This window comes from Myxocyprinus asiaticus, chromosome 36, assembly GCF_019703515.2.
Source record: "Myxocyprinus asiaticus isolate MX2 ecotype Aquarium Trade chromosome 36, UBuf_Myxa_2, whole genome shotgun sequence".
In the NCBI taxonomy this organism is placed as follows: domain Eukaryota; kingdom Metazoa; phylum Chordata; class Actinopteri; order Cypriniformes; family Catostomidae; genus Myxocyprinus; species Myxocyprinus asiaticus.
In genome coordinates this window covers 8,814,142-8,828,853 of record NC_059379.1, presented here as the reverse complement: position 1 = coordinate 8,828,853, position 14,712 = coordinate 8,814,142, and the positions used below count along the sequence as shown (strand labels likewise).

The following is a 14,712-nucleotide window of genomic DNA, read 5'->3' as shown; positions in this document are numbered from 1 at the left end:
GGAGTTCACCAGCTCACTAGTTCAAATCCCAGGGTGTGCTGAGTGACTCCAGCCAATACTGGTGCAAATACTGCCCACAGAAAGCCAGCTGTAAACAGAGCTTTATTTAAAAGAATCTTTTTGTACATATTCTAGAGATCATGGCAGCAGTCATTTATCAAATGATAAGCAAATGTTGGGGAAGAGTGATGTAACAGGACACTTATCCAGATGTACAGTGTAGTCGAATACACTTTCAGCAATTTAAAGAGCCAATTCACGTGTCTGGATAACAGTTGTGGAGCAATGCCGTACAGTCCCTATACAGTCTGCCAGATTGTGTTAGTCTGCTGCATCCTCCACAACTTGCTTGGGAATTGCATTCGGCAATAATTTTGTTGGCATGTGTGTGGCATTACCTGGTTTACATAACGTCTTTAGTGAATCAGGTTCCAAACAACACAAACAACACTATTGGGGGCACAATTCATTCTAAGCGAATTCCCCCTGAGAATGACTGTATGGTCACAGATTTTCTCTCTTGTCCCAATATACTATTGTGGATTATTGGCATTTCAAACTTTATAGATGCTTGAAAGTCTCCTCAGAGGGCACTAAAGAGGGAATGGGAGCCATAAGATTTTTCTAGAAGGAGCCCGCAGAGGGAAAGCACCACCTGCCTACAAATATTCCAGTCCTGGCTGTTGCAGTCTGGGACTGACGTTAAACCTGGCTAACAAGCCGTTAAGACTAATGTGTCTGGCGGACTGTCTCCATTTTATAACTGTCTTATATTATTACAGTTTTACAGAGACAGCCAGGTTATAAAGAACACAAGTGACAGGCAGATCAATTCTGGACCTCTCAGTAAAACCAAACACAAACCAGCAAAGGAGTGAGAGTGGGGAAGCTGAAACAGATTTTTGGCCATCTTAGCATGAAATCTCTTAAACACTTATAAATTGCACTCTTAGACTAAATGGTTCTGCGTAGAACTTTTAAGGGTTATACCACTCAGCTCATATTTGAAAACCTTAGAAAGATCCATATAGGATCTTTTACAAGGGTTTGATTAAAATAACTCTATATGGTTCTTTGTAGCCAGGTATTGAAGTTTGTTAAGGGAATATTCCAGGTTCAATACAAGTTAAGCACAATCAACAGCATTTGTAGCATAATGTTGATTACCACAAAAATTAATTTCAACTCGTCCCTCCTTTTCTTTAAAAAAAGCAAAAATGGAGGTTCCAGTGAGGCACTTACAATGAAAGTGAATAGGGCCAATTATTGGAGGGTTTAAACACAGAAATGTGAGGTTATAATTTTATAAAAGTACTTGTATTAATTCTTCTGTTAAAACTCATATATTATTGAGCTTTAAAGATGTTTAAATTGTAATTTTTACAGTCATTTTAGGGTTTTAGGGTTTGCTGACTTTACATCGTCATGATAACAAAGTTGCAAAATTGGCTATAATGTTACAAAAAAAAAAAAAAAAGGTTAGAAAGTGATTGTATCACACTAAAATCATGTTAACACATTTTTTTTTCTTGTGACTATATTTTTGAAACTTTGAGCATTTTAACGTTCAAAAATTGGCCCCCATTCGCTTTCATTGTAAGTGCCTCACTGTAACCCAGATTTTTGCTTTTTGTAAAAGAAAAGGAGGGACAAGTCAAAATTAATATTTGTGGTAATCACTATTATGCCACAAATGCTGTTGATTGAGCATAACTTATATTGAACACAGAATCCTCCTTTAAAGAACTTTTTAGGGGTTCCAAAAAATACATATTTTATGGATTTGGTTTTGGTTTAATTGCAACAATAGATACTTTATCATTAAAATAAATTAAAATAAACAATAGCTGTAACACATTAAACTTAATATGTATTATTATGACATTTTTCATTGAATTTTTGTGTCAAAAAGGTTATTTGCTTTTAGAAACTTTTTGGAAAAGGGCTTTTGAAATCGAGTTAAGAGCCCTAGGGATATATATACCACCTAATGAACCTTTTCTCTAAGAGTATAAAAATAAAAGCTGCTTTTAATGCATAATCCTCTCAGTAGCTCATCTCTTTGTTCAGATTTGAATAGAGGATTCTCATTCTTTCAGCGTTTACCTTGTAGCCCTGGTTGATACCATTGATGAACTGTGGGTTCGGGGCTGTCCAAGTGAACCGGATTGTGGTGGAGTTGACGGGCTCTGCTTTCACATTGCCCGGAGCAATGGTGGGAACTGATTGACAGGTAAAATGGAAAAAGGAAAAACCAGAGACAGAAAAAGATGAGACTTCTTTTTTTGGTAACAGAATCGAGTTGCTAAACCTCAGACAACAGATGGGTTCCTTAGCTCTTCTGTCTTCACAAATAACACATATTGTATCCATGGCACACAGCACATCTTCATAACAAAGCAACAGCATTAAACAGTGTTAGAAAAAATAAAAATAAAAAATCAATAAGAATAAATAAATAGAGGAAAATCAGATGAACAAATGGAAGATTGATTGAATAAACAAATAAATGAACAAACAAACAAATAAAATAACATATGAACAACAGAATGAACCACTGAATGACTCAAACAATAAATAAACGAATCAATCAGAAACCCTCACCTCCCTGGAGAGTCCACTCGGTAACCTTATGGCAGTAAACGCCCAGTCCAGCTCCATTATATGCCGCCACTTCAATCTCATAGTTAGTCCAGATGATGAGATCCTCTAACAGCAGGTTGGTGACATCAGGGTTGGAGATATTTTTATACTGGATATCCACAGGCAGACCAGTCAGACGATACCTGAGATAAGTAGAGAGTTATACTGTTACTGTCAAGGACAAATGCAAAGATTTACCAATCTTAACAGATCAGAGATTTTCCCTCATAGAAAGAAGGAGATAACCCTGTTTTAAGGACTTTTATAACCATCTCTAAAAATAAACTTTGTCATCTTGGAAACAGAACTGACTGTTGGTATATGTTTGGCAATACCATCTACAAACAACAGATGGCGACAAAGAACCACTCTAGAAATTTCATGTCACGCTGTGAACTTTTCCTGCGCTGTACTGAGGTGATGACCATATGGCGGTTACCAAGGTCAGTTATCATTATGTATGTTTGCAATACCAAAGACGGCCTTCAGCTTTTCTCAGTGATGAACAGGGAAAATATATAAATAAATGAACAAAAAGTCAATTTCACTGTCATCACTGACAGCAAAGAAAAAGCCCTGAAGTGCTCAAATCCTGGAGTAGCCTTGAAATAATACAATACAATCAAATTTATCCTCAATGCTCCTGTACGGTTTGACAGTTTAGACCAAGTTGAAAAGAGTAATATTGGCATAGGCTTCCCCAGTTATTGCATAAAACAAATAGCAAGTTAATATATTGGTGCAGGCATTAGCAACATATGCATAATAAATATGTTGTGTTATTACAAATTTGTTAACATGTTTTTAACATGTTATTAACATGTTATTACATGTAAAATGTAAATATCATTTTAAAAGCAATAATATGTTAAAAGATAGTTAAAGTGGGTAAAATGAGCTGAGATACTATAGACATGAGTAAACAGGTCTCACCGGATGATGTATCCTCTCAAGATACCATTTTGGTGGCTTTCTGGTGGCGGCTGCCACTGAATCATGATGGACTGGTTGGTACGGCCACTGGCAATGACATTCTGAGGGGGAGCGCTGGGCGGCTCCTCTGGAAGAGACACCCTGGAAGAGAGACGGTAAAAAATTGTTTCATGCTGTATCTCCCGAGATGAGATTATCTAGGCTAGATAAGATTTTTCCTCAAACTTCTGGAGAACCAGAGGGATTTGTGTCCATTCTGGGGGCATTTGCTGAGTATCTCATTTAAGTGTCTAAAAGATTCCTTTCAATCCAAGGGCTTTGATTACATTGATTCTTGAAAGAGACACAATCTCACACATAAACACATCCTAGAATTATACAACTGTACACACAAAGCATAAAGATAAATCCCTCTATAGACACAGGCACTCATTTGCCCCATAAGGGATGAGGCAATTTTCACATGCTGTGACAGAGTGATAGAGTTATCTTTATGGTCAGACAGGGCAGAGCTATGATACTTGGCAGGCTTTTGGAACCTGTGATCAGCTCACCGGTCAGTCTCCTTGCTGAACTGGCCTTTGCCAACATCATTGACGGCACACAGGCGGAACTGGTACGAGCGTGCCGGAATCAGACCATTTACTGTTACAGCGGTCGACTCTGGCTCAATGTTTGCCAACAGGACTGTCCAAGGAGCATCTGTGGATAGCAGATGGTGAAGAACAAGCCAAACAAGCATAAGCTACAGAGCGTGAAGAAATACATCACTTGCTTAAAAAAAAAGAAAAAAAAAAAGAAAAGAAGATTCAGAAAATTAGATTTTACATAAGAGGACATTTTTAAGATCTTATGATGATACAAAGTCTTTCTAAGATCATGGATCTTTAAAACATCTACTTACTGGTGCATTAAAGAACCCAGGAGGGCATCACCTTTACTCTGTTAAAGGGATTGTTCAACCTAAAATGAAAATTCTCTCATCAGTTATTCACCCTCATGCCATCCCAGATGTGTGTGACATTCTTTCTTCTGCAGAACACAAACTAATATTTTAGAAGAATATCGCAGATCTGTAGGTCCATACAATGCAAGTGAATGGTGGCCAGAACTCAGAAGGTCCAAAAAGGACACAAAGGCAGCATAAAATAAATCCATAATTCTCCAGTAAGTAAATCCATGTCTTCAGAAATAATATGATAGGTGTGGGTGAGAAACAGATCAATATTTAAGTCTTTATTTTACTATAAACCTTTGACCAGCCCCAACCTTTAGGTGGCTGAATGTGAACGTGAAAGTCACTTCCAGTAAAAAAAAAAAAAGGACTTAAATATTAATGTGCTCATTATCCACACCTCTCATATCGCTTCAGAAGACATGGATTTAACCACTGGAGTAATTTGGATTATTTCGATGCAGCCTTTATGTCCATTTTGGACCTTTAAAGTTCTGTCCACCATTCACTTGCATTGTGAGGACCAACAGAGCTGAGTTATTCTTCTAAAAATCTTTGTTTGTGTTCTGAAGAAGAAAGAAAGTCATACACATCTGGGATAGCATGAGGGTGAGTAAATGATGAGATAGTTTTCATTTTGGGGTGAACTATCCCTTTAAAGGGTGCACTTTAAAATGGAAATTGTCTCTTCACTCACTCACCCTCTTAATTTGCAGAACGAGAAAATGACAAACTGTCATTGTATGGACAAACACACCTCATACATCCTTTAAAATGTCTTTGTTTGTGTTCTACAGAAGAAGTCATACGAGTTTGAGATGGCATAAAGGTAAGTAAATGATGAGATAATTATCATTTTTGGGTGAACTATTTCTTTAAGTCTTTTTTATTTATTTATTTATTTACTAAAAACAGCCCTTCAAATGTCACATAAGTGACCAGGTTTGATGTCAAAGATGAGATATGCAAGAACAAAGTATATTTGGCATAACTGACATCAAATGGCTATACCTAAATTGAATGTTTGAATAAGATTTGAGAACTATGTTCGAGGGGAAAGGTTTCAGCAAATAACTAGAATTGTGTTATGTTCCTCACACAAAGCTATCTCATGGCTTCAGAACACCTGAAATATAGTACATGAATAGTATTGACTACTTAATGGTGTTTGTTTGTCATTTTTGCTGCTTGACAGTCCCACGGCACTGTGGGAATTCTGCAAAATATTTTCTTTTGTGGTCAATGGAAGAAAATAATAGGGGTTTTGAACAGTATGAGTGAGAATCCAAATACAAAGTGTCCTTGTGAGAACTTTCAAACGTGTCTACTTACTGTTTTCAGATACTTCCAGAATATAGCGGATGAGAGGGCTGTTCCCATCAAAAGGTTTGGCCCATGTCAGATTTATGGCTCTCTTTTCTGTTGTGCTTAACACGGCAGTAGGGTTCTCAGGGGCGTGGGGCAACTGCCTGTGGGTCGTATGTTATTTTAGTCAGAGAAAGAGAGAGAGAGAGAGAGAAAGAGTGTGTGTTTGTGTGTGTGTCTTGATAATAATAATATGTTTTATTCATATAGCGCCTTTCTAAGAGCTCAAGGTTGCTTTACAAGAAAATCACATCATAGATGCAATTACATATACTGTATGTAAAAAAAAGAGCCAGTGTCTTTAATGAGCACTACACAGAACATTACATAAAAAAAACAAAAAAAAAACACTGAACGTCAGTGTAACATTTGAAGGAGGTCACGAGAGCGGGATCTAGGAGCAGCTTAACTTTAATGAAAAAATAAAACAAAATACAAAACAGAAATACAAATCAGGATAAATGCTGGAACAGGGCAAGACTGGGAACCAGGAAGCAAAAACAAATGTAAACAAACAGGATAGAAACCGGAGCACAAACTGGATAGAAACACAACTGACAAAGGTAAAACAGACATCAGGGCAATATATACACAGGGAAAATCGAGGTAAATGAAACACAGGTGAGAACAATAGGGAACAGCTGGTAGTGATCAGGGCAGTGAATTATGGGAAATGTAGTGCAAGGGAGACTAGAGACAGATGACAGAGGCAAAACACAGAGCAAAACAACAGTGAATCATGACAGTCTGATTAAAGGAAAAGTAAAAAGAAGTCAGAAACTATTAAAAAGGAACAAGAAAAATATTGTTCAGAAGTGAATTTGCAGGAGAGAAAATGAGTGCCAAGGTCGAAAAAGCAAAAGAGACAGGAAGGAAAGAAGAGTTTTTTAAAAAAAGGGATATGACAGAGGAAGAAACTGGAAATGAACAAGTGAGTATAAAAGGAATTTTCAATTGGAGATTATCAATTGATCAGGGACAACTGAATCACAGGAAGGAAACAGGATGAATCACAACATCTTTGTTGGAACAGAGAGAGAGAGAAAAAAACAGGTAATGGACAGAAATAATAAAAGAGCAATAAAAGAAAGAAAAAAAAAGACAGACAATAACTGCTGGTATTAAATAATAATAAAAAAATGGCTGAAACAAGACTGAAAAACACATTAGAAATAAAGAATCTGTGAAGGTGATGAACACAGATATTGAAAAAACGAATGATATACGATTCACAGAGAGAGCGCGAACAAATAACCAGAAGAGATAACGGAGTAGGTGGAGAGGGAACAGGGCAGAGAGAACGATTGGAAAGTAGTTTCATCTCTGACCTCACACGTAGATGCGCGCTGCGGGAGTCATTGCCACCTACTGATGTCACTCTGCAGGTGTATGTGCCGATATCACCTGACCAGGTCTGAGTTATGTGCAGCGTTCCGTTGATGTCCAGACGCAGTCTAGGCAGAGACTGAGGGATGATCACCTGACTGTCCTTTTCCCAAACAAACCTAAACATACAAGACCAACACCCACATGTTGTTCATTTAGACAAATTTTAACCTATCCTTACCATATGCATTAGTACTTTGGATTTAGTACTTCAATTTAGTCTGTTATTCTGTTTTTTTCTAACTCTTTCTCCTAAAGATAACCTGAAATGCAATGCATTTAACTTCTATAATATTGATAAATTTCAGAGTGAGAGTGCTTGCTAAGGCAAGAATCACTATCACTATTACGATTAGGTTATTTTTTAAAATTTTTTTTTACTCTATGGATATAAATTATACCTCAAATTATGTAGGTTGTTGAGGAGATGTATGTGCTGTTATTTTTAAAAGCAATCAAACTTATTGTTGCCAGGCGGATGATAAAACGGACATTAAATGACGGATCTGCACCTTATTTAGGGAACAGAATATCTTAAAAACGAGGGCTCTTTAGACTTGAGCAAGTAAGCAATGTCCTAGCAACCACCCAGAACACCCTAGCATCATGACAAGCATTAAACAAGCACCACTCACATTCTCTTTATGAAATATAAAAATCAGGTTTGGAATAATGGGTTAAGGAACACAAGTATTTATTGTTAGTTCATGTTATTTCATAATGCATTAACATATCAAGCTTTTAAACATGCATTAGTATATACTAAAATTAACATTAACCCTGTTTGAAGAAAGATTATGAAAACACTTATTTGTAGAATCTTTAACATAACATAAACCCATGAATCATATACAATAAGACCAGGGACTGCGATCCAACTGCGAATTCAGTGACAGTAGGTTGAAAGTTTTGCTGCTGAAATTGACCCTTTGCAAAGCTCCGCCCCCCTTGGAATGAATGGGAGATTGGTCAGAAACACTTTTAAGGTGGGGCTTAGCGAAGGGTACCGAAATTAGAATCACTGCCCCCAATGGCCAAAGCAGGACGTGTTATTGAATGGATGGGCATGTGTGAGCTCCAGTTTCCATGTGAAATGTCCATAGAGTGGCGCCAAAAGCAAGTAGTATTTTTTGTTGTAAATTATGTAATACAGTCTGCAAGAGTGCACATTTTATTAACCCATTTGCACATACAGTATGATCAAACCGGTATGATTACACAAGGCTGGGCTCAGGCGTGCGTGATCAAACTGGTGCAATCTGCATTCATTCTGCTGTTTACCGAGGGACTGAAGCTGTTGTCATAATGAAACAGCAGCTCAAATAGTCTTTTTAACATCACAATATCTTTATTTTTATGTTACAAACATTAAAATAATCACTGAATAAAAGTATAAAGCCGTTACCTTCAGAGCTGACTGTTTTGATGCAGCGCTGCTGTGGTGTTTTCTGGCGTCGAACAAAGAATTTATAAACAAGTTCTTACCTCTTCCAGGGCTGGGAAAGTGGAAGGGCTATGTTTTTAGAACCGTCTATGTTTCTATGCTATGACGAACTAAGAATCCCATGCTGCATTGCAATGCAAACAATATGATGACGCACATACCCGGCAATCGAGTTCACGATCGCATCTTATCTATCATAATCAATCATCTTAAACATCTACAAACCACATTATATGTTTGATAACATATAATCTGACCTCCAGTGCATCTGCTGTGAAGTGTACGGTGACATTTTTTTCTTTATTACAGTGCACATTAAAGAACTCACGTTGGGGAATCTGTCAGTAGATGAGAAACTCACATGCAAAAGGGTTAACTCTACCCCATAACCCAAACCTCAACCCTGAACCTAACCATCAGTGGAGTACAAATGTTAGTAATTTTAGACCAAAAAAGCAACCTCCACATTTGTGTATGTAAAAGCAGTTACTTCCTGGTTCTCACTGAACCAGATCCCATGTCTCTGAGAATGCTCGCAGAAATCACAAACAGTGGCGCTAGAGTGAAATGAAATTTAATTGATGCAAAAATGTCTGATCAAGGATGACACTTGTCAGTAATTCGGCTGAATTAGGTTGATTTCAAGGCACATGAACTTTCGGAAACAACATGTCGATTTCCAGTGTGATCATTTTGGACTGATCTGGGACCAGCTGTTATTTCAAAGACATTCTGTAGCTACCACATAACACCTGTGTGTTTAAAACACTGTGTTTAACGGATCAGTTACATATTACATTTATCAAAAATACACTGTATTGCATTTAGGGAACATCCAAGGTCATCAGACGCTTCTAAAAGGTGTGTCCAACCTCATGCAATCGATAAGACTCTTCCACACATGCTGGATTCACATGCACAAACACTCGTGATTAATTGCATCATGCTCTGGCTTGTTGGAAATCCTTTTACTGCTGCTATCAATAACTGGCTCCATCCAACACAATTACCCCTCCCTCTCATCCCTCATTCTTTATGAAATAAGCAAGAAGCCTCTGCGGTGTTTGAGAGGAGGTTAGAGGGGACAGAGAGAAAAGGAAGAGGAAGAGAGAGAGACCCACTGAATCAGCTGAAAAACAACTCCTTAAAGTCTTCACTAAGTGAAGTCCACACAAGAATACATTGAGAGGTTTTTAATGAGGGTCTGAATCTCGCCTTCAAATCATTCTTCTCTTCTGTAATAGAGGAAGGTTAAGATTTCTGCAAACCTTCAATTCAGCACACTGACATTTCAGGTAGGCACAGTGGTTGTGCTGTAGTAAAGACACCTCTGCTTAAATCTCCGTGTTCTTAAAGGCACCTCCACTTTAAGGTGCACCTTTACATTTGTGAATGAAAGGGGCAGGGGCTTGTGCCCCTGTGGCCCCAGTTCTGTGCATGTCAGTGGTGGTCTGTATTCTTCTGACTTCCTTTTTTTTGCGCTTACATTTTTGACGATATTTTTGCACCTAAACATGGCCAAAATCATTGCAAACCTACAATCAGTGATATGCAAGCAAAGAAAGGGTGTCATGAACAGCAAAACAGATTCACCGTCAGTCTGTATGTGTAAAATAAACTACTCGCAAGTGCAAGCGGGAAGGCGGGTCTATCTGCTTATTGTAAACAATCAAATTAGGTTTTCCTTGATCAGTTTACTCTGACCTGATTGTTTTTATTTTTGTTTTAGATTTTCTCCCCTTTTTCTTCCCAATTTGGAATGCCCAATTTCCAATGCACTCTAAGTCCTCGTGGTGGTGTTGTGACTCGCCTCAATCCGGGTGGCGGAGGACGAATCTCAGTTGCCTCCGCATCTGAGACTGTCAATCCGTGCATCTTATCATGTGGCTTGTTGAGCGCGTTACCGTGGAGACACATGTGACTCTACCCTCCCTAGCAACCGGGCCAATTTGGTTGCTTAGGAGACCTGGCTGGAGTCACTCAGTATGCCCTGGATTCAAACTCGCGACTCCAGGGGTGGTAGTCAGCGTCAATACTCGCTGAGCTACCCAGGCCCCCGACCTGATTGGTTTAACAACGTGAAAGACAACTTCTTCCTCATAAGGCTCAGCATTGTTCCTCTGGGTATCTCTCCTCTTTTAAATATTAAACTTAAATATAAATACATAAAAAAAATTTTATTGTGAGAGTAAAGTTGAGCCGGCACCTTTTATTGATATAAATATGATTCTCAATCTGGTGTTCAAATGTTTCTTCTTGTTGCTGTATTTTAATTATATTTTAATTACTTTGTATTATCATTGGCATGGCAAATGGGTGGATGGATGGATGGATAGATGGAACTTGCTGGTATCATAGAACTAATTCTAGAAAAGAAAATTTTATAAGTAAACTCTATTTATCAATCTGTTCAGAGAGTTTTGTTTTATATGGCTTATTTATTAATTTGTTTTTAGCATGAGTTCTATGATACCAGCTAATTCCATCTATTCATCAAAATGCCTTGCCAATTGAAATTAAAAGTAAATAGAATTAAAATAATGAACAGCAACAATGAAGAAACATTTGAACACCAGATTGAGAATCATATTTATATCAATAAAATGTGTCGACTCAACTTTACTCTCACAATAAAAGAATGTGTATGTATTAATATTTAAGTTTAATATTTAAGATAGAAGAGATAGAAGAGACCCAGAGGAACAACGCTGAGCCTTATGAAGTAGAAGCTGTCTGTCACATTGTTAAACCAATCAGGTCAGAGTAAGCTGGTCAAGGAAAACCTCATTTGATTGGTTACTAGAAGCAGGTAGACCCGCCTTCCCTCTCGTGCTTTCAAAACTCTTTTCAGTGAGAAATACGAGTCAAAAGTGTGAGTGCAACAAAAGGGAAAACGAAACAGTATATATCGGATTATTTCTGGAAAATATTTATGCCACAAACACAAGTAATTTACATGTTTGCAGTAGTTTATTTTACACATACAGACTGATTCTACGTGGTGAATCCGTTTTGCTGTTCATGACACCCTTTCTTTGCTTGCATATCGCTGATTGTAGGTTTGCAATGTTTTTGACCATGTGTAGGCGAAAAAACAGTGCCAAAATTGTAAGCGCGAAAAAAAAAAGGAAGTCAGAATACAGACCACATTTACTTTGTTAATATGAAATTGCAAATTCACAACACATGAATTACACTTAAGAAAGCATTAAAGTATTGCTACTATTTTTTCGTATGCTTGCAACATGATTTACACATTTACAAACCGTTCTGTGCACATCCAATTTATTTTTACGCTTACAATTTGATTTACGCTTTCACAAATTTTACGCTGCGCATGCACATTTTTCTATCACACTTGTAACTTCATTTACGCTTTTTAAAATCTTACACTGCGCCTGAAATTAATTTAGGAGCTCCAGTTTCCAAGTGAAATATCCACAAAGTGGTGTTAAAAGTGAGTTGTTTTTAGTTGTAAATTATGTAATACAGTCAACATGAATTCATATTTTATGAACCATGTGCCCTAACCCAAACACCAACCCTAAACCTAACTGTCAGTGAAGTACAAATGTAATCTAATTGGGAAACAGTAACCTCTAAATCAAACTCATCACTTATTATGTGAACCACTTAGGCTTCTCACACAACATGCTATCTCTAGGACAACAGGATTAGCTTAAACATTTTATTGATGCAAGATGTCTGATGGGAGATGGTGCATGTCAGTAACTCGGCATAATGGGGTCGATATCGAGTACTGGAAGATGCGGTAGCAACATGACGATTTCCCATGTGATCATGCTGCCCAGATAAACGTTTAAAGACAATAATGTGACGTATTTCAGAGTGAAAGAGAACATTCAGTGGGAAATAATGTATGGAGGGCTTTACTTTACTAGTATTTCACTGTTTGCAAGCATCACTATCACTATTACTCACAATTAAGATTGGAGATTTAAACAAACCACTAACACTAAGGCTACGTTCGCACTACAAGCCTTAGTGCTCAATTCGGATTTATTGCTCAGATCCGATTTTTTTGTTTGTCTGTACATATTATTTTTTTTAAATGTGGCCAATATCAGATTCCAGTGTGAACTGGTCACGGTCCTGAACTGACTCGCATGCGCAAAAGAACAACATCAAAAACATCACATGCAGCACGTTGTCATACGGAAGTAAACATGGAGGCCACTGAAGTCAGCATTTACACGTTCAGATGAGAGAATGGGGGACGGGTGGTTTGCTGGTCTTAGCTGGTCTTAGCTGGTCTCTCAGCCTGGTCAGACAGGTCTGTTGGCTGGTTTTAGAGGGGTTTTGGACACTTTGCAGCTGGTCAGGCTGGGAGACCATATCAGTTAGACCAGCTTCGCCAGGCTGGGAGACTAACTAAGACTTGTTAAAGCTGTTTGTATTCAACAGAGTAGGGAACATAATATCATATACAAAAAAATCTGCATCAGCAGAAAAGTCATTTAAAAAATGTGAAAAGTTGTGTTTAGAGACATGCAAAACTGAGTTGTGAATATATGTCATTAGCCGCACCTGACTGAAACACTGGGATCATGCGTTACACCGCAAGTCATGGTGGCTTTTGTTCCTTTGATGACGCTCTGGTCCTGAGGAGGAATAGTGATGCGTGTACGTGCTGGAAGAATGAAATAAAGTAAATGTACACATCAGTATATGCACAGGAGTGTATAACTTAAACTTAATGAAAACACACTCTCTAATTTACTATCAACTGGTATGGAGCTATGGAGCTGGTATAACTTAAGTACAAAGAATTGAATCTGATCTATACATTTCAAAGCACACACAACACACAAACTCACCCCAGACCACAAGGTCAGCTGATGCCTCATCTATGCCACGAGAGTTGCTGGCCATGCAGGTGTAGGTACCGGCATCTGATATGTGGGAGGGGCTTATGAGTAAACTTCCTGACTCAAGGAGAGTGAACCGTGGAAGCTGAACTGAGCCGCTTGCTAGCACACGCTCCCCTGCAGAGATCACAAACAAATACAAACAACACCAATTTAAAAAAAAGTTGGGATAGTATGGAAAATGCTAATAATAAAAAAGGAGTGATCTGTAAATTCTATTCACCCTGTGCTATATTAAAAGCTCTACAACAACACTTAATTTGATGTTTTACTTTTATTTTACCATTTTAACTGCTTTTTTATTTTTTAAATACGCTAATTTCAAATCAAACGATTGCAAGATGCGTCGCTGAATTATCTGGGCTCGGTCTCATCTGAGATGGAAAGTAGAATAGTGGAATCATGTTTTGCGAGTCCTCATTTCAAATAGTTTTTGGAAAAAAACAACAGTCGTGTAATCTGAAAAAATATAAATAGAAAAAAACACTTAACCATGGTATAATCCCTTTAACACACAGCCTCCAAGCTGTATTGATTTAATATACAGACAGTACATTTAGAATGGAAATCTGATTTAGCTCAGCAGTCAATTAGGCAAGTGATGAGAGCAAATGATTCACCATAAATTATCTATATGATAAATACACATAATAGCAGCCTATGTCAAATCACATATACCTTTTCATGTCTGAACAATGCAAATGTGAAGGCATTGCAGCGAAATGGTGGCAGAAAATAACCAGACAGAGCAGATAAAACCGGAAAAAAGAGGAACAGTGAGGCACTGTAGTGAAGTGCAGGCTGGGAGTTGACGCTTTGTAGTTGTTCTTCATAAATGTGTATGCAAGGAGACAATGAGGGATGTGTGTTCTTCACCTTTCTGCCAGGTGATGGCAGGCCGGGGCGCTCCTGAGGTCTCGCAGTGCAGGATGACTGACATGCCATCAATCACAGTGCTGTCAGAAGGGCCAGCCGTGATGTTTGGGGCGATACCTGTGAGATGATCACATGGAATGTATGAGAAACACACCAGTTGTGGAGATACTAACTAAAAGTAGAAGGATAGTTCACATCAACTAATTTTGATATAACTGAGA

At 37.9% G+C, this 14,712-nt stretch overlaps 1 protein-coding gene across 2 annotated transcripts in view; it reads right to left on the bottom strand.

Moving 5' to 3' along the window:
• The window catches only part of sdk2b (sidekick cell adhesion molecule 2b), a 490,694-nt gene that overhangs the window by 55,251 nt on the left and 420,731 nt on the right, over positions 1-14,712 (bottom strand). For both annotated transcript variants that reach the window (XM_051673659.1, XM_051673660.1), the window contains exons 10-18: positions 14,492-14,608; positions 13,565-13,732; positions 13,275-13,377; positions 7,225-7,401; positions 5,864-6,000; positions 4,131-4,278; positions 3,577-3,717; positions 2,605-2,786; positions 2,107-2,222 (exon numbers count right to left, since the gene is read on the bottom strand). In XM_051673659.1, coding sequence (XP_051529619.1) covers positions 2,107-2,222; positions 2,605-2,786; positions 3,577-3,717; positions 4,131-4,278; positions 5,864-6,000; positions 7,225-7,401; positions 13,275-13,377; positions 13,565-13,732; positions 14,492-14,608 — 1,289 coding nt within the window. The remainder of the gene's footprint in view (positions 1-2,106; positions 2,223-2,604; positions 2,787-3,576; positions 3,718-4,130; positions 4,279-5,863; positions 6,001-7,224; positions 7,402-13,274; positions 13,378-13,564; positions 13,733-14,491; positions 14,609-14,712) is intronic.